This window comes from Brassica oleracea, chromosome C2 (assembly GCF_000695525.1).
Source record: "Brassica oleracea var. oleracea cultivar TO1000 chromosome C2, BOL, whole genome shotgun sequence".
Lineage (NCBI taxonomy): Eukaryota > Viridiplantae > Streptophyta > Magnoliopsida > Brassicales > Brassicaceae > Brassica > Brassica oleracea.
This window is the reverse complement of record NC_027749.1, coordinates 35,483,399-35,504,314: the sequence shown is the minus strand read 5'-3', so window position 1 is coordinate 35,504,314 and position 20,916 is coordinate 35,483,399. Positions and strand designations below refer to the sequence as shown.

The 20,916-nt window shown below is 32.8% G+C and overlaps 1 protein-coding gene across 2 annotated transcripts; it reads left to right on the top strand.

Annotated features, from left to right (window-relative positions):
- Nucleotides 1-11,921: 11,921 nt before the first annotated feature.
- On the top strand, nt 11,922-13,313 carry LOC106326675 (splicing factor U2af small subunit B-like). Of its 2 annotated transcripts, none has more exons than XM_013764593.1 (2): nt 11,922-12,081; nt 12,191-13,313. In XM_013764593.1, exon 2 carries the CDS (start codon nt 12,206-12,208, stop codon nt 13,019-13,021), a length of 816 nt encoding a protein of 271 aa, XP_013620047.1. In that variant the 5' UTR covers nt 11,922-12,081; nt 12,191-12,205; the 3' UTR covers nt 13,022-13,313. The 2 variants fall into 2 exon arrangements, with proteins under 2 accessions (XP_013620047.1, XP_013620048.1); XM_013764594.1 differs by having other exon boundaries at nt 11,926-12,087.
- Nucleotides 13,314-20,916: the final 7,603 nt, after the last annotated feature.

The window sequence follows — 20,916 nt, the reverse complement described above, 5'->3', positions numbered from 1 at the left end:
CTTCGTAACCTCACACCTTGGATTTTCCAGGTCCTTGATGTAATCGCCGTTCAGACCAGTGAGGTGTTCAAACTCTATCAGTGAAAACCTCGTAGGTTGTGAAGCGACAAGACTCCAGAGAGCTCAAACTTCTTCCTGATGTCCAGCTGGAAACAAAGCATAAAATGTACCAGCCTTGAAGTCCAACCAAACTTAAGCTCCTTGAATTTGATGAACACTCCCAACTTCGACGCCTTCAGATCATCATATTCGTCAGCTGTGAGACAATCACATAGAGCTTTAAACAACTTCGTGTCATCAGAATGATACGAAATGCTCCTGATTGCAGCGGGCTCTTCTCCTAATGTAAACATCCTCGGCGGGAGTTCTGGTAAATCCATTTTAAGGCCTGCAAACAATCACAAACAACCATCTCAAACACATAGGTAGCGCACTATTCTAAATACTATAGAAGACTTGCAGACGGCTTCCAGGAAGTGAGAAGACCACTCAACCGACTTCCAGGAAGTGAGAAGACCACTCAGACGACTTCCAGGAAGTGAGAAGACTACTTGGACGACTTCCAGGAAGTCTTCTACGATGTCTTACTCTCTGGACGACTCATGTAAGTCGTCCAGAGAGTAAGACATCGTAAAAGACTTCCTGAAAGTTGTCCAAGTAGTCTTTCAGTAAAAGACTACAACAATCTCAAAATCTTGTTGAGCATGAATATCTGAATAAATAGAAAAACAATCTTTTAAACAAAAGATGAATGACTTACAGTTGGAGAAGATATTGTCGGAGAAGATATGGTCGGAGAAGATGTGGTCCCAAACCGTTACAGATCTGCAAATCGAAGGGAAAAGAAGAATCAAGACTAAAATATTTAGGGTTTTCCAGCGGCTAAACGCCTTAATACATGAGAAATAACATACCGGCGGCGGAGTTTGGCAAACGAGAATTCAGATCTGAAAAAAAGGAAGCGGATGGTCAGTTTAAACTACGAAAATACTCTACGGCATGAAGGAGAAACGAGATTCGTCGTAATCAAAGAGATTACCGGCGAAGATAACGGCGGAACACGACCACGAGAGGGTTTTCGTCTTATCGCCTTCGAAATCGCCCTTGGAGAAAAACGACGCTAGGGTTTCGTAATGTTGTGAAATAGTGAAAAAAATAGTTCTTATATGTCCGGTAAATTGGTAAAATTAAAGGTTCGATACGATGTGGACGACTGAAATATACGTCGTCCGGGTAAATTATTCAACAGACGACTGAAATAGAAGTCGTCCACACCCTAAACATAACCCCTAAACTTAATTATCTATTTAAACACTTCATAAAATCAAATCAAACTTGAAAAGTGTTTACTATACACATAAATAAACACATATAGGTGAAAACTAATTTTTGAAAAAAAACATTTCAGTCTAACCCTAACAATACATACAATACTACAACATATGTTTGCCAAACTCCTAAACCAAAGTATTTCATGATTCACTACTTCCACTCTTCTATCTTCAAAACAAATCAATTTTATCATATCTTAATTTATATCACTTAAAACTGTTTATAATTACATGATTTTTATTTTTCACACATCAAAATATTTTTTACAAGATTTATAAATTATTTTTAAAACAAACTGGTATCAGACGACTTACACGTAAGTCCTCCAGACAACTTTCAACATCTCAGATGACTCAGACGACTTACTAGGGCTATATTCGTAAAAATGGTTTCTGCTTTTTTGTTTGGTCACAAGGGGCTGAGCTGTAATTTTACTAGGCTTTTAGGTTAGTTTTGCATTTGATTCAAGTTTGGGTATAGTTTTGGGGTTAAAATCAAGTTGTGGGTTAGTTTTGGCAAAAACCCCTAAAAATATACTTCAATTTAAAAAAAAATTTTTTAATAGTTTCAAAATGAATCTTCGAATTTCAAAAAAGAAAAAAATTGTATAAAACAATTTCGAAAAAAAAGAAAAAGTTTATTATAAAGTTCAACTTTGAAAACGTATAATTCAAAAACTATAAAAAAAAACAATTTTTAATTTATTTAAATAATTATTTTAATATATATCTATGAAAATAATTATTTAAATAATTATATATATAAAGAGGGGTATAATATTATTTTGCATCTTCAATGAAGAAAGTATTTGTCAAAATGTCTTTTTAATGAAGATAAACGTGAGTAATCATACCAACAATGTGGTAAACTTGAAAGTCCCCCATAAAATAATTCCTTTAAATATGTGTACATGTATAATACTCACGTCTTAATCAATTTGATATATAAATAACTAATGATAAAAGCTAAATTTAATTCAACATAGTAATGAAAATACAAATATTTAAAATATATGATAACTTTAATAGAAAATCAGATAATAAATTAGTTTTAATTCGAACTAACCGTTCATATTTATTTTTCCATTAGGTATTTTCCTGCACGATGTGCAACTACAAAATTCTAAATTAAATTATAGTTAAAAATTGTTAATAATTTAGATTTTATTATTTTCTTACTAATATTTTAATATAAATTTTAATTTAATTAAAAAAATTAACATAAAAATTTTTTATTTATTTTAAATTTATATTTAAGATTAGATATGTATGTTTGTCATCTTACGAATAGATATGTATATATTCAAAATTATAGTCTTAGATAGTATTTTATCTATTAATTTTGGTTAAAATTTATTAAATCAACTTGTATAAAATTAGGAAAACAAAGTTTGATATAAAACTATAAAATATCAAAAAGTAAAACTAAATTAAATTTCTAAAATTTGTAGATATCAGAAAGAAAATTGTGATATTAAGACTAAAATTTTATAATTTTTTAAAAATTGCATAAAATAAAGACATTTTAGTAATAAAAATTGTATAAATATAAAAAAATAACTGACTAATATTTGAAAATTTTGTAAAATATTATATTATATTTTTACATTATTTAGTGATATATTTAAATTGATTTACTTTAATGGTGATATATGAAATATTAACATATTCGAAAAAATTATCAAAATAAAACTTAATATTAAATGTAATTGACAATGTCATAATTTGCCATCTTATTATATAAAGTAGAATTTTACTCTCTCCTGGACGCGCCACGTAGGATGACACGTCAGAAATTCGGCTTATGTACACGCGACACGTGTCCCAGACAAATGAAACTCACCGTTTCATTTAAGTTAATCTACTTATGGGCTTCGTTTCTATTTGGCCCTTATTTTCTCATGATCGACCAAGCCCATCTCGAGTATATCTAAGTTTATACGCGCTGTTTGCTATTAGGGTTGAATCCGGTTACATCTTCGCCATCTGAGATGGACACGTAACCTGAGTTCGAGCGTTGTTTCATCTTCTTCCTTCTCAATCTGAATAGCTACCAGTTACAAAATTAACACTCTTAAAGTCCTTAAATCCATACCCCATGATCTCCTTTGAATGCGATTTTTTCTCATGTAAGGCGGTGGCATTACGACTATAAAAAGGTAGGCTTTGATGCTATGAGAACCATCTCCTCATTTCGTTTTCTCAGACCAGTAATCTTATTCTGATCAGAACCTTACTCCATCCGCCGCCATCGCCCTATAATCTCCGATCTACAATCTCCGATCTAACGGCAAATGTCAAACCTAGCCTCGCTCTCCTTCAGGTTTCGACCCCTTTCAGTATAAAAGCCATATACTTTCATCTCCAATCTGACTCTCCAAGTCACAGCCTTGATGGCTTCTCTCACTGGATTCGCGGCTTAAGCTTACGCTGCTTCACACAAGAGTAACGCCTGGTAGCAGCAACATCGGTGATGGGTTAGCGATAGCTGAGCCTCATATGTCTCCGGTGATTATGTCTCCGGAGATTATGTCTCCGGAGATCCAAGTCAGAGCCTCGCCGGATCATGGGGTGACGATTGGTAGCAGCAACATAAGCTGCTTCGCACTCAAAACTTCAAGGTCATGCTAGGACATGAACTATTAAGACTCTTGCTTTTAGGGCTTCTGTCATTGACAAAATCAAAAAGTTCTACTCTAAACACAGGTTTGTCAATTCTGATTATACTTGCGTATTCGAGGACTCAAATATTCAACTTTATATGGTTTTTATGTAGATTTGATGTGTGAAGAGCGTAGGAAGAACCCTATTTTGTGATCCTCTCTATATAATAAGATAACAAAGAGCTGGTAAAGTTTGATGGTGCAGTCACTTTAGTAGTTCAAGTCTTTAGAGCGGGAACCATGGAAGTAAGAGAAAATGCAGCAGTGACACTCTTTTACCCTTACACTATCCTGTGGAAACAAGATCATACACGACAGTGTGATACTTGCTTAACTGGACCTTCTCGAGAATGGGTCTCCAAAAGACAAGAATGATGCAGGGATAGCATTGTTCGAGCTGCTGCATTGGTTAAGATACCAAGTGTTGATGAAGCTTGAACACTGTGTGGTTGTGCCATTGGTGGATCCATGGAAGAATGGAACATGAAGAGGAAAAAGGTAAGCTACGTCTGCGTCAAAGATTCTCTACAAAGCATGACAATTGTTTATTATGTTAATATTTTTTCGATCGATTTTGTCTTTGGATAGTAATTCCATTTGTGGAATAAAATCTGGAGTTGGTTAGCCAAAAGTGCTTTACAGAACCACACTATTTGGTTTGCTGTGTATGTATTTTGTAATTTTTAACAGAAATGGGAATAATAAGTTTTGAATTTGATCTTCATGGTTCTTGATTCATCAATTTCCATTTTAGCTCTCTTCATATGAATTGGTTACTCTTATCGGCAAGGTTACTTACAATAAAGTGACAGTTGTTGTAAATTGTTGATTTAGCTACATCAATCAATTGTTTAAAATATATATATATATATGTTGCTTTCTAGGCATGCGGAGGGCAACACGTATTTATAAGATGGCTTGATGATCAAAAGAGTCATTTTTTTTGGCTGGATGTATCAAAAATTTCAACACCATTACCTCGCCTACTTATCACTCATCTATGTATGTCTTTCGATCCTCTCCGGTATCTCTTTTATCTACACATTTGCTATCTCTGTATGTTTTACTAAATTATCTTGGTTGCTTATTTACTAGGTTTACATTAACTAAGATACATGAATCTATACAGAACATCTAATATTGCAGGATTTCTTTGATCTAGACGAGGTAAAGGAACATGATTTAATAAAAGTTTAAATCTCATATTACTGACCCATTGAAAACTGAGCATTTAGAACGAGATTTTCTGTTTTTTGGACTAAATACGAAGAGGAAACTTCAAATTCCATATGCATATTTAAAGGCTTTACAAAGTATAGATATGTATAGCTTTGCGAGGATGGACCCACAACAAACTGGTGCTTTGTTGAATTAATTCTCATTAACCTAATTTGTTTTGATTGTCAAAATAGGCGTTTGGAGAAGCCTGATGACTTACTCAAAGAATCTTATAATACCTTATCACTAGAACTCCAGAAACTCATGGTATTATGATCAAACAAACTCTTTTGTTTAGCTTGTGATGTCATTACCAAGTGGAGATCGTTTAACAGATGATTTTTGTAGATGATTTTTGTAGGTGGAAGAACAGATACTCATGCATAAACTATATGAGCAATGGTTTACTCTTCGTCAAAAAAGAAGAAGGTATGCTCTGTTCTTGAAGATACATTGTCTAAAATATAAGCAGGGAATTTAGAGGACTTGAGAGATATATTGCACACTAATCAAATTTGGTTTTGCAGAAAATGTAGAATACTAAGAATGTGTTGGAAGAAAAAGAAACAGTTAAAACTTCTTCTCTAGCAATTGTTCCTAATGTTGATAAAGAACATTGAACAGCTCACTTTCTATAAACCAGGATAGAACAGTTCAGTTAGTGCTGGGCCTTCATAGATGGGTCTAAGATTGGGTTTTAGTTTAGAAGTAAAGTCGTGTCTTAGGACACTATTTTTATCAATAGGATGAAAAACAAAATATTAGAAAACTCAATAAGCTTGATCGAAAACAAATCTATAAACATAACAAACTTGCGCTCGACCTCAAAATTTCATTTTCAACAAATTTGTTCATGTTTTCATATTTGGATCTTTATTTTAATCTACTTATTACTAATTTAACATTTATCTCTATTGATTGGGCTGTTAAACCAGTGCTTCCTTCTAATGCTTCTATCTAGGAATGTTCATTCTAGATTACAGTCTGATTTCGATCCATTTTTTTAGATTTTTTGCTATTTTGGTTTATAAAAATTAACTACCATATTGGATTTATATCTAATTTGGTTTGGTTATGTTTATAAACCATCGATTTTTGGTTTATTTGGTTTTATACAAAAACAACATAACAATATTTATCCTAGATAAAAATTATTTTATATGATTAGAAATCAGATTTATTTAAACATAAATATATATTCTTTACACTAAATTTAAAATATAATATTTTCTACTTTATATTTATATCATAATATTATTATATAAATATATTTCTAGAACAAATATTTACCAATAAAAATCATGTTTTATTTAATTTGGTGAAAATGAGAAAAACAAACAACTTTTTAACTTATAACAAAATACCAAATTAGTAGAAGGGCCAAGACGGTTGGGAAATACAGAAAACATAGTTATGCAGCAATGGAACCAAATAATCAGCTAAAGACTTGTGTGTATATCTTCTCTCTATACATATAGAGATGAATTGTCAAAGACTAACCTCAACTTTACAAATGTCTTTACTTTATTTTCAGCAAGAAATGATGTAATGTCACCCCAAAGAAAAAAGAAAACCTAGCTAATAATTATCAAAATAGCATAGTTTGTTTAGACTTAAAAAAAAACAAGTACAGAATTTAACTACTATTTATATTTTTACCTAATAAAAATTAAAATAATTATTTATTCAAACTACTTCAATTATTTTTGAATATGCAACCTGCTTGTAGGACGGACCGACCGTAGTAAACCATATATTTATTGTTTGTGTGTCATGAAGCGGCGAAGGTAGTGTTTAGAGAGGGGGCTCAGTTGACCCTATGAATTTTCATTACAAGAAAACATTACATGTATTTTTTATTAGAAAACTAGTGAAATTTTATAAAATCAGATATTGACCCTTTTACTCAAAATTAACTTGACCCATGATTTAATTATATTGACAACTTTGTGGCTACTTCCGCTACCCGTAACATGTTATATTTTTTTTAGTGAAAGTGTTTGTACAAAAGACACATAAAAGAAAATTTGAAAAATCACATATTTCTATAATATTATATTTGGTGTAGTTTTACTTCTTTTTTTTTTTTGCGCAACAAACGTCTATTCTATTACTCAAACTTGAGGTGGTCTGGGTAGCCAAACCGGAATAGAACAACCAATGAAACAAAGAGATCTATGAAAAGATCGTGCATTCCTAGCTAGCGAATCTGCAATCTTATTTTACGTTCCTGAGAAGTAGCTGATCTTAAAGTCCGAAAAACACAACCGAAAAGTTTGAATGACCTCTAGCTCAGTTGAGAAGTTTGGCTAAGCTTGTGGGTCCGTTATCATTGCAATCAGGTCCTTGCAATATGTCCCATATCTCTGACAGGTCGAATGTTGTATCATACTCTCCATTGCCCATTTTAGCGCATCCAGTTCCGAGTGTAATGTTGTATCTCGCCTCCTTAGGTTCCGTGTCCCCATAAGTTGAATCCTCCCCATGCTATCTTTCCAAACCCATCTCATTCCACTAAATTGAGCTGTGGAGGTCCATGAACTATCCACCATACAAATATTACTCAAGCTTAAGACTTGTGCTTCTTCAACAATATGTGCTTGTAGAGGAGCAGGTATAGCTTCCTTTGTATTATACCAAGCTTGGCACTCACTCTCTGCATACCTGACTAGTTCCAATGGGTCTCTGTATATTCCTATGAACAACTTATCATTCCTAGCCTTCCAAGGATACCAAATTATCAAAGAATAAGGGTATCTATCATCTTCTGGCTTCATGATACTACTCTTTCTTCAAAAAAGGTAGTCCATATTGGTGTAGATACTCAATACATGGAAAGTTTTGAGAGCTCGACGGTGTTGATGACAATGCCCATGCTTGTAAGGCCGGTGGGCATTTGAAGATCGCATGAGTAACAGTTTCTTCTGGCTCTCCACATCTTGGGCAGTAGTTATCACATCACATATTACGACGTACCAGATTCTTTGTTACCGCTACCTGTCCTGAGATTAGTTGACATATAAGATGACAAATCTTTTGTGGCGCATTCACTTTCCAGGCAAAGGCTTGAAGTTTGGTTAAACTAGGTTGCAGAATTTATATTTCCTCATCAGTTCTCATCAAATTTGTAACAACCCAATATCCAGATTTGACTTTATACTGACCATTTTTGGTATAGCTCCAACAAAATGTATCATGTCGATGAGTAGGGCTTATGGCCAAACTCTGAATCATTGGTATATCCTCTTGATCTACATATTGTTCCAAAAGTCGAGCATCCCACTCCTTTGATTCAAAATTAATAAGACTGCTGACGGTCATCTTTAAATTTGCTACTGGGGCCTGGGAGCGAGCCGGCCTTGCTGGCGTCGAAGGAATCCATGAATCCTGCCACACATTAATTTATTATCCTGAATGCACTTTTCTTCGGATACCCAAGAGTAATAGCTTCCTCGCGGCTATGATACTCGTCCATACATAAGATGGGGTATCCACTGCGCCAGTTCGCAAAGGCGAATTCAGGCGATAGTATTTTCCTCGAAGAACTCTCGCCACTAATGAGTCTGGAAATTGAACAAGACGCCAAAGTTGTTTCGCTAGAAGAGCTAGATTGAATTCATGGATCATGCGGAAACCAATTCCTCCCTCCTCTCGAGGTGCACACATTTTTTCCCATTTGGCCCAGTGAATTCCTCTTTTTGGTGGGTTCGAGCTCCACCAGAATTGTGCAATGGCACTTGCTAGGTTCTCACATATCTCCAAAGGAAGTAAGAAGCTGGACATGATATAAGTCGGAAGAGCAAGCAAGATAGACTTAATTAAAAATTATTTTCCTCCCTTTGACAGCCATCTACCAGTCCAACCATTCACTCTGTGTAATAGTTTTTCTTTTAAGAAAGCGAATAGTTTATACTTTAATCCACTAATATCCTCTGGGATTCCTAAGTAGGATCCCATCCCACTTTCATTTTGGATGCCTAGTGTATTTTTGATCAGCTGTCGATCATTCGCTGGGATCCTCTTACCAAAGAGGAATGAGGATTTATCAAAGTTGACACATTGACCTGATGTTTTCCCATATTTCCTGACTACTTTCATAACTTCTTCACATTCACAGGGTTCACTAGTGCGTGCGACTCGCCATGTTATCTTCCCTTGATTCTCTCCATGATTAAGAAGGCTAGCAAGCGCTTCCGTGCATAGAATAAATATGAAAGGAGACAAAGGATCTCCTTGACGTAAACCTCTTCATGGGAAAATATTTCCCCTTAGTTCTCCATTCATTAAAACTTTGTACTTGACCGAGGTGATGCATCTCATAATCCAGTCAATCCATATCTCTGAGAAACCCATCTTTCTCATGACCGCCTCAATGAATGACCATTCCATCCTATCATATGCTTTACTCATATCAGTTTTTATGGCCATTCTCTTAACTCGTCCGCCCAGTTTGGTTCTCAGTGCGTGGAACATCTCCTGAGCTATCATAATATTATATGTGATCTGTCTTCCAGCAACAAAGGCTGGATGGGTTTCAGATATCCGCTGTGGAAGAACTTTCTTCAATCTCTGGCATAAAATCTTAAATATTATTTTATAGCTGGCATTGCATAGACTGCTGAGTCTAAACTTTGTCATCTCATTTGGCTTCGTCGTCTTAGGAATTAGGCAGGTATTCGTATCATTTAGGCCTTGCGCCATTGTCCCTTGGAAAATAAACTGATTAGAGTTTTACTTTCTTTTTTTTTTTTTTTGACCTCAAAAGGCCATTCTATTACTCGAACTTGAGGTGGTCTGGGTAACCAAACCGGAATAGAACAACCAATAAAATGCAACTCCCTATGGAAAGATCTAGCAGTCTTAGCTAAATAATCAGAAGTATGATTGCGCTCCCGTGGAACATGAGTGATTTTGAAGTCCATAAAGCATATCTGTAACGTTTCTATCCTCTCCAATTCCGCCGCAAAGCTTGGCCAAGCCTGGGGGTCCTTTATCATTGCAAAAAGTTCCTTAAAGTCTGTCCCGAAGCTATGACATGTTGAATGTTGAAGCATGTTCTCCATCGCCCATCGCAGTGCTTCTACTTCCGAATGCAAAGCTGATTCACGTCGAGAAATTTTTTTTGTCCCCATAAGTTGAGTGTTCCCAGCACTGTCCATCCATACCCATCCACATCCACTAAAGTGAGCCGATGATGTCCAATATCCATCTAGCAAGCAAATATTACTCAAGCTTATGGCTTGGGGTTCCTCAGGATTATTATCTTGTACCACTGGTTGTACCGCTTCATTGGCATCAAACCAGGCTTGACATTCACTTTCTGCATGTCGAACTAGATCCAAAGGATCTCTATCTATTCCCCTGAAAAGTTTTTCATTCCTAGCCTTCCAAATATACCATATTATCCAGGGATAAGGATCCCTATCTTGCTCTGGCGCAATAATGTTGTTTTTCCTCCATAATAGATAGTCCATATTTGTGTAGACGCTTGATACCGAAAAAATATATGTGCTTGTTGGAGTTGATGATAGAGACCAAACTTGGAGAGCTGGTGGACATTCGAAAATGGCATGGGTTACAGTCTCTTCTATTTCTCCACATCTTGGGCAGTAGTTGTCACACCTCATATTTCACCTTGTTAAGTTCCTCGTTACTGCCACATGACCAGTTAACAATTGTCATATAAGATGACATATCTTCGTAGGTGCCTTTAAGTTCCATGCAAAAGCTTGGAGCTTTGTAATGCTTGGCTCCAAAACTTTCTTTTGTCCGTTATCTTTAATAAATTCTGAGCCACCCAATATCCAGATTTGACCGTGTATTGGTCATTCCTTGTGTAGATCCAGCAGAATGTATCACGACGATGAGTTGAGCTTATGGCCAAACTCCTTATGAGTGGTATGTCCTTAGGATTAACATAGTTTTCCAATACACCAACATCCCAATCCTTCGATCCCTGATTAATGAGGTCGCTGACTCTCATATTAGGATGCATAACTGGTGCTAGGGGGCCAGCTAGTCGCGCATGGGTTGTTGGAATCCACGGGTACTCCCACACCATAACTTCATAACCAGAATGTATCTTCTTTCTGATTCCCAGTAGTAGAAGTTTCCTTGCAGCAGAAATGCTAGTCCACACATAGGATGGGCTGCTAGCAGTATTTACTCTTAGTGGAAACCTCAATCTATAATGTCTTCCCTTTAAGACTCGGGCCACCAAAGAATCAGGAAATTGTACTAGTCTCCATAGTTGTTTTGCTAATAGTGCCAGATTAAACTCATGGATCATACGGAAACCAATCCCACCCTCCTCTCTTGGTAAGCAGATTTTTTTCCATTTCACCCGGTGGAGTTCTAATCGTATTCTTCTCTTTGGTGGATTAGAACTCCACCAGAATTGGGCGATGGCACTGGATAGGTTTTCACATATCTCCAAAGGGAGAAGGAAAGTAGACATAACGTATGTCGGAAGAGCGAGCAAAATGGACTAGGAAAGTAGATATAACGTATGTCGGAAGAGCGAGCAAAATGGACTTAATCAGCTAGAGTTTTACTTTCTTAAGTTAGAAAAGACTGAATTGTATATTTGCGTATATTACCGAGATTTTGCTATATAGAATAAAAAATTAAAAAAAAAGCTTAAGCAAACCAGAATCCGACTGAATATCCCGAATGGCAAGAGGATCTCAATCATGCAACTTTATTAGCTTATTTATTTGCAAATAGAACCTTATTAAAATCTCTTTTGCCCTTTGGACCGCTCTCGTTCCGGCTCTGCCAAACAAATAAACCTAACCCTAAATCGCGATCGGAACCGGCTGCTCCTCCTCGTCGGCGAGGCCTTTCACGGTGACAGATACTCCTTTCCGGTACTCGTATGCTAATTTCGTATTTTTTGGGTTGATTAATTACAGAGATCTGTTAAGATGATTTGATTGTCTTTGCTTTTTACATTCGCTTACTTTGATTGTTCTTTAGGTGAAGATCTAAACGATGGCGGAGCATTTAGCTTCAATCTTTGGTACTGAAAAGGACAGAGTGAATTGCCCTTTTTACTTCAAGATCGGTGCTTGCCGTCACGGTGACCGCTGCTCACGCCTCCATAACCGTCCCACCATCTCCCCCACGCTCCTCCTCTCTAACATGTACCAGAGACCGGACATGATAACACCCGGTGTGGACCCTCAGGGGCAACCACTAGACCCGAGTAAGGTCCAAGAACACTTTGAGGATTTCTACGAAGACATTTTCGAAGAACTCGACAAGTGTGGTGAAGTGGAGAGTCTCAATGTTTGCGACAACCTCGCTGATCACATGATTGGGAATGTTTATGTCCTGTTTAAGGAAGAGGATCAGGCTGCTGCCGCTTTGAAGGCTTTGCAAGGGAGATTCTATTTAGGCCGTCCTATCATTGCTGACTTCTCTCCTGTGACGGATTTTCGGGAAGCAACTTGTAGGCAGTATGAAGAAGACAACTGTAACCGTGGTGGGTACTGTAATTTTATGCACGCCAAGCAGATTTCTAGGGAGCTTAGGCGGAAGTTGTTTGGGAGGTACCGCCGGTCGTACCGCCGTGGAAGCAGGAGTAGAAGCCGGAGCAGGAGTATAAGCCCGAGACGCAAGAGAGAGCGTGAGAGAGGAGAGAGAGATGTTAGGGACCATGACCGTCATGGGAAACGAAGCAGTGACAGGTCAGAGAGGCATGATAGGGATGGTGATGGAAGAAGGAGACATGGAAGCCCGAAACAGAGCAGAAGCCCAGTTGTTAGAGAAGGCAGTGAGGAAAGGAGGGCTAGGATTGAGCAATGAAACCGAGAACGAGATGAGGGAGTTTAAGGATTTTCTCTTCATTGCGTTGCTTCAGCAAACGGTAAAATCTGGTAATGGATATTCATTTGGTGTTCTTTTGCAATTTGAAAAGTATGAGTGGCATGAGGCACATTAGATGAGTTAAGTTGGATTACTTTTTACTGTAGAATTCCTTAGTTCGTGTGATATGATCCTTCTGTAGTTGTTCTTTATGACTGTCCCTTTAAATATTCTCTAAAAGTTTGTAGAACTTTGTCCAAGTTAATTGAATTGAGACTCTTAGTTTCATGAACTTTGATGTTCCACTTTTCATGTTTGTTACGGATATTATGCCAAGTTATTGCATAAATAACAGGCCTCACATACCTTGACTGGCTATATGGATACTGTTTGTCTGAGTTCCAATTCAAAGTTGAGAGCATGCACCAGATTTCGAAGTTTTTGAACTTTTTTTCCAACCAATATCATGTAACTTTTCGTTTTATACAATACTAGGGCGCCTTAGTGTCAACTAGTGTGAGCTTAATCTGTCTGCACAGGTTCTACTTCAACCGTATTAGATACATCAACAAATTTATACAAGCTTGAGTTTCACAACTATCGACATTGGGTCTCTTTGTCTGTCCATCCAAAATGGATGAAAATTGATATTTATTTTGTATTAAATGGGCACTATCTAGATATTCATCCAAATAAGTTTTAAAATTTTATTCTAAAATGAGATTCATCCGAATGAATTTAATTGGTGTATTGGATGAAGATGAATTTGTTCAAAATAACAAATAAAAAATTTATCTTTATTCGAATAAGTATTTAAATTCAAGTTTAGACAACAAGTAATTATGATATACTAGGGTAGGTCCGCCCTACGAACGGGATATATTTTATTTATGATATATGTTATTATTTTTTTGTATAATTTTGTAGTTTGTGTTTTAGATTTTCATTTGCAAGAGATGTGTATAATAATAATTTTTTGTCTTTTAGAAAGTTTTAGGCGAAAAAAAATTATATGTAATAAGATATATTTTGCTTGTTTACGATAGTTGTTTCTCTTGTCCAAAAAAAAGAAAGAATAGTTGTTTATATATTAAAGAGTTGCTGCATTCATATGTTGCAAGGGCTTCAAATAATCTTCATTTTACAAAAATTTGAGTCTATATTAAAGTGTACTAATGCAGGTTATGTTGTTTTCTATAGTTTTAAATTAAATTTTGGTTTCATATGTATTTAAATATACAATGAACCGGTTACTCAAATATATTATGGTAGGTAAATAAAGTTTTGTTTTTTTATTATGAACGAACTAAAATTATTTGTACTCATATAACTGAATTTCCATAACTGAAAATTATATTCAAGAAAGCAATCTACACAAAGAAGGTTAATTAAACTTTGGATATGATCAAAATAGTCCTTTATTTTGTTCATTCAATTTTTTATGTTAAAATTAATTTATTTTACAAGTGATTTTTGCTTTTTAAAATTAGTTTTAGAATATTGAAATTATTGTCTTCAATCTTAAAAACAACAGACATATAAATCATTTTTTTGTTTAGTGATAAAATAGATTTATCGATCTAACTATCTTTACAGTTTTGCTATCTTGTTCTGAACAAAAAAAAATTAAGCTATATCGTTGTGCATAAAATAGTTAAGAAAGATGGTTTTGATCAAATCTTTGCAAAATTAAGAAAAAAATAAGATTGGTGAACATGGTTCTTGTTTAAATTGATGACCGATTTAAAGTAGCTATTTCTCAAATCAAACAAATCGGTGTTCAATCAAAAGTATTAAACTTACAGAGAAATAAATCTTAGTAATATCACTGATAATCCTAATAATGATGAAACTTCATTGTTTACGATTATATACATTAGGACCCCCCGGGGGGGGAACTATATATTAAGTAAAAACATAAATTTCAATATAATCATATAGTTAGAAATAAATGGATAAATACAGAAAACACAAATTTTGAAAGTATAAAAGTAAAATATAAAAATAATAAAACTTAATGATAAAATAATATGATTCTAAAATATTAAGTTAAATGCTATAATAATATATAAATATTTGTTAAAGCTGCACATTTTTGTCAACCTCTCTCTCTCTCTCTCTCTCTCTCTCTCTCTCTCTCTCTCTCTCTCTCTCTCTCTCTCTCTCTCAGCAAAAAAAAAATATATTTAAAGGTAGAATCCATAAATTTCACTAATTTAACAATGATTGTAGTGTGTATGAGGAATTAAGAGGATGCAAAATTCAAAAATTAAAAGAGACATGTAAAAGAAACGTTTTTACTCTCCCTCCAGAATTAACTTTGTTATGAATAAAGATGTCTTCTTCTACTTGTAAGAACTCATATATATAGACAATTAAATGATACTATGTGAGGAGTCACATATATTCAATGAATAATTTCCTATGTTCACATATATTCAACGAAGAGTTGCATGTATTCGTTTATGGAGTTCTTCCTACCACTACCAGTTAACCTCGTATGCTACCTAATCGTGGACGCAAACCGGCCATAAACTAATAACAAACAAATCCACAAGAGGAAGTAACAAACCAATTTGATGTCCCGATGCAAGGGAAATCAAATTATGAGGGTAAATCCAGAAATTTACTTTGACAATGATGGTGTTGTGTATTAAGAATTTAGAGGGTGCATTATTTATATAATCAAAGATTCGTGTAAAAAGATGCACTATTTAGAAGTTAAGAAAACCGGATAAAAATATATCAGAGAAGGTTACATTTTTTGTTCGAACAATTGAAGGATGTCAGATTGTGTAAAGAAAAAAAAAAGATTTTGTCTGCTAGATGATAAATAAACATATTTGTATGATGCTTTATTGGCTTTTGTTTTATACATATTTTGTTGAGAATTTAAAATATGAAAAATTCTAGACTACTTGATATTTTATATATCTCTAATCTTCTGACAAACATATTTTGTGAAATTTTATATTGAAAATAGATATGAAATGAAATTTGTATTAGTAACTCTAAATTGTTATGCAGTTTGGGACTATCTTGAAATATTTTAGATATAACATAATAATTTTATCTCAGAATTATAATTTAAAGCATCATGAAATTAAACCTGCAACTGAAAAGATATTGTATAAAATGAAATAAATTAAGTTAAAATTTCTTTATAAAAAACAAATAAATAAAGTTTGAAATAAATGGTTATAATAGTAAAATATATGATGATAATGGTTTGATTGGCAGAACATTAGCATAAACATTATGCTTTATATTATCTAATCAACAATTTTTTAAAAATCATTTAGAATAGCATTTAGATAGTACAAATCCTCTCCAAATGCTCTATATCCAATGTTTTCATATGAAGATTTTGGTAGAGTATTTGCATGTAGAATATATAAAATCTTTAAAATAATTAATATAATTAATACAATTAACTTTTTTGTATAATAATATCACAAAATTATATTTATATCCATAACCATATAACTTTATTTAAAAAAATGAAAGTAAAATTTTAATTTTTAGAAACAAAATTGAATTTAAAATTTAATTTTTAGAAACAAAACTAAAATTTAATATTAAAAAATAAATTTAAACTTAATTTTTAAAAAAAAAATTATTTTTTTTTTGACAGCAAACTAAAAAAAAATAATAAAAAAAATAATAAAATAATAAAATTTCATTTTAAAAAAAAAATTTCTATAAAATTTTATTTTTAAAATTCTATTTCCGAAATTTTTTTATTTGTTGAAAATTAATATTTAAAAAATAAAATTATTTTCAATAAAATTATTTCACATTCAAAATATTATTAAATTAAATATAATTCATTATTGCAGATAAAAATATAAAATTCATATATATATATATATATATATATATATATATTATAAGTATAATATATCTATATTATTCATAAATAAGAAAATTGTATATCGTATACTAATTTTATATGATAATTATATATATAAATCAATTATTGTTGAATCAGTTACTTTATTAATTACATTTATGAGAGCTGTAGCATATTGCTCCTATAGCATCCTGCTACTGTTTTGCCATCATCTCTATCAATCGAGGCCTAAAACAAAACCCTTATAAGAACTTTTTTATTTTATTTATCATTTCAATTCTAAGATTTTCAACACTGAATTTGTTTTAAAATATTTGACTGAAATTAAAAAGCTAATCCTAGAACTCCGTGTATTTAGTAAGATCTAATATGCTCACTATGCCTTCTTATGAATTTTATTTTTTCAGTGAACTAACTGAAAGATAAAATACGCAATTATTCTAGTCATCTGGTGTATTCAAAGTGATGCTACCTTCTTCTTTTTTTGAACTAAAGTGATGCTACTTTCTTGCATATTTTCCACTCTTCATCTCTTTCATATTAACCAATGTAACATACGCATCTCCAAAGGGACTATGTATTCTGTTGTAAACTGTAAGGCAATATATCCTTATAGAATTTAGGATCATTTACATAATTGGTTAACATTCAAAGATTATATAACTGGCGGTAGAAAGGTTGAAAAATGTTGGGTAACTTTAACTGTTATGAACTATGAGTTGGATAATGGTTAAAGTGTGCATGAGATCACTCTTCGAGTATTTTGACCATTATCCAACATTGAATAACACGTTATCCATTTGTATTATTTTTTTTTTGACTAAAGATCCATTTGTAAATATGACAATAAAACTTTTATGTTTTCAAAGTTAAGATACAAGAGATATAAATTGAGACTTCTGTGTTTTGCGTGTGTTTTCCAAAGCTATTTTATACTCCCTCCGTTTCATATTAAGTGTCGTTTTAGAGAATTTTTTTCGTTACAAAATAAGTGTCATTTTCGATTTTCAATGCAAAATTTATTAATTTTATGCAAAATTTATTTTTCTATTGGTTCAAATATGGCAGTGTTTCTTTTTGAGGGACAATGAGAGTAATACAACTAAATAACATTTTAACCAGTACAAAAAAACAAAAGCATATAATTCACATTAATACATAGAGTAAGTTATATTATGAAGAGTTAATGGCTTTTATTGGTGTCATGTGATAGACTAGACTTGATTAAGTTTGACTTATGATCGTAAAAATGTTATCAATCATGCATTAAATTTATTTTATTTATTTATTTTAAGTTTGATTTAACATGTGTTATAGTTGAGTTGCCATTTTGACTTAGATCCTTCATAAAATTGCTAAATCAAAACTTAAACCAACATCAACCAAAATTCCATGTATTAGAAGTTGATTTACAAAGTTAATTGATTTTCTGTCTAAAAAGTAAAAATGAAAATAGTGATTTGGAAAAACTTTCGTGTTACAAGTTACTATACCTAATTTTGTGCTAGTCAAAGGTTTTTATAATCATTCTTGTTCCTATTTTTCAAATTATTCAAACTTTTAACTAATTATTATACAAAATTTTAAGCATTAATTTTATTTAATTTTTCAAAAGTACCAATCAGAAAATTCTATATATGTGACCCTAAGTTAGTGTGGCATCACATCATTTCATTTCATTTATTTTTGCTATTAGAATAGATATTATTAGTACATTATAATATTTAGATAATAATATATATTATTTTTCAAATTTAATATTTATTTAAAATATTTTTAAATATCTTAATGGGTTTTTTTGTCAACAAACATCTTAATGGTTTATTTGTTTTTGATAAATATTTTACTATTTATATGTATATATGTTCATTTATTTTATTAAAACTACGTGCAATTTATACATCAAAAATGTTACCAGTTAATAGTTTTTAAAAATATTAACTCTTATTTTTTACTGCAAACTTACCACATAAACTTATCATTAATTTTTTTTGAACTGAACTTATGATTAATTTTTACTTCAAGTTATATCGAATTACAAATCATACTGTAATTCAGTATTAATACTACATGTCACTGATCGGAACCAATGTTTGTATTTGTAATTCAGTGATTTGTAACATCCTGCATAAAGATAAAAAATGCTCATAGGAACTTACCGTATGAGTCTCTCCACTTCTTCTCCAAGTCCAAACTTCCCCACTTCAACGACTGCTTTTTCTCAAAACCAAAATCTAAATCTAAAAACTAAAAACCAAAAACTGAAAACCAAAAACTAAAATCTAAAAACCAAAAGCTAAAATCTAAAAACCAAAAACTAAAAACTAATGAAACAATCACCACCGTAATCAAATTCTTCGGTCAACCAATTTTCACCTTCTCTGTTTTTCAAACGTTTGTCTCCAACATCGTTCAGTGCCTTAAAGAGAATTGTTCCGTATTCAATTATAATTGGGTGTTGTTTGAACAATACACGTATGAAAAGGGACATCAATAAAATTAGAAAATAGAAAAAGCAACTTTCAGATCAGTTCTTCTGGCAAAGCATCAAATACCAATTAACAAAAATACAAAAAAGTGAAATGAAAATTGAGTAGAAAACATTATAATTAACTGCAGTAAAAAACTTGGAAAGTACCAATGTCAGAGACGAAATAAATTCGAAATCGGTAAGTAATCTTAGTTGGCCAAAAAGAAGACATGATTCACTCCATCTCCTCCTATGCAATCGGAAACACTTTAAAAGAGATAGATGCCCCTTCAAATAAAACAACAACCACTGTCACTGATTGATTTACTTTCCTATAATTAACGAAACAAGAGTGACATCGAAATAAAACATTGCAGAGACAAAAACAGATACGAAGGAAATGATGGAACTGTATGCTATGATGCACCGGGACGGATACGGGGACAGAAACGGGGACGGAAGCGGAGACGGAAAACGGGAAAATTTAAAAATTATGGGTACGGGTACGGTAAATATATACTAGTAAAAAATATAAAATATTTATAAAAAATAAATTTATATAGTGAATCTAACATAATTAGATATAATTTACTATAATATGTCTATTTTACCAACTAAAATTAGAAGCAAGATAACAGTGACAGTTAAAAAATAATTGCACAAGTATTATGTCCCGTGAAAACTAGTCTTACTCATAGCTATGTTCTCTAACCGTCCCCAAGCCGTACCAGTGCTGTCCCCGTGAAGTACCCGTCCCCGAAACGTTTCCGGTACCGGTACGGCACCTAAATAGACGTCCCCGTGCTACATAGACTGTATGAGAGAAAAATAAATATGTTTTAAAACTTGGACGATGAGTGAATGTAAAAGGGAAAATTAATTTGAAACTACCATATATATATAGATTGAAAAAAGAGGCGACTCCAAAAGGGTGTAATTGATAAGACGCGTTGATCCAAAAGAAAACAAATGAGATACCTTTTACAACGGGACGTATATGAAGGAGTGTGTCGTTTAGAGAAACGTTGATTTAGGTCAAAAGAACACGTCTTTTGCTGAAAGAGATTGCTGACGTTGGATTTTATAAGGGAAAGAAAATTTTATCCGTTAGATTACAAAGTACTGATAAACTCAACCGTTGGATTTAGATTTTATTTTCCTATAAAAAAATGATGACGTCATCAGGCAACAAAATTGAGTTTGCTATTATATATAGATAAGAATATGGAGTATATATGAGATACTGAGCATATACAAAGTGAAAATTGACAAAAAAAAATACAAAGTAAAGATATATAAGTGATATGAAATAAAGAAATGGAGATGAAGATTACGCAAAGCAAGAGCGAGTAAGTTGGTCGTCGAATTTTTAAGAACTGAAACGAAAAAGAAACTTAAACTTCACCGATTGAGCGTGTAAACACTTTTCTCTTCTTGCTATGAAGTAATTAAGTTGTGCATGTATGATGTTATGTTTATTTAATTCTCGTTAAGTTTAATTTCTAAGTATCATGTTAATTGTTGTTAATATGCAAATGTCATGAAACCATATTTTTTTTTTTTTTTTTTTTG

What these genes read in the sequence shown, in the direction of transcription:
- LOC106326675 (XM_013764593.1), top strand. Translation starts at nt 12,206, where the DNA reads ATGGCGGAGCATTTAGCTTCAATCTTTGGTACTGAAAAGGACAGAGTG.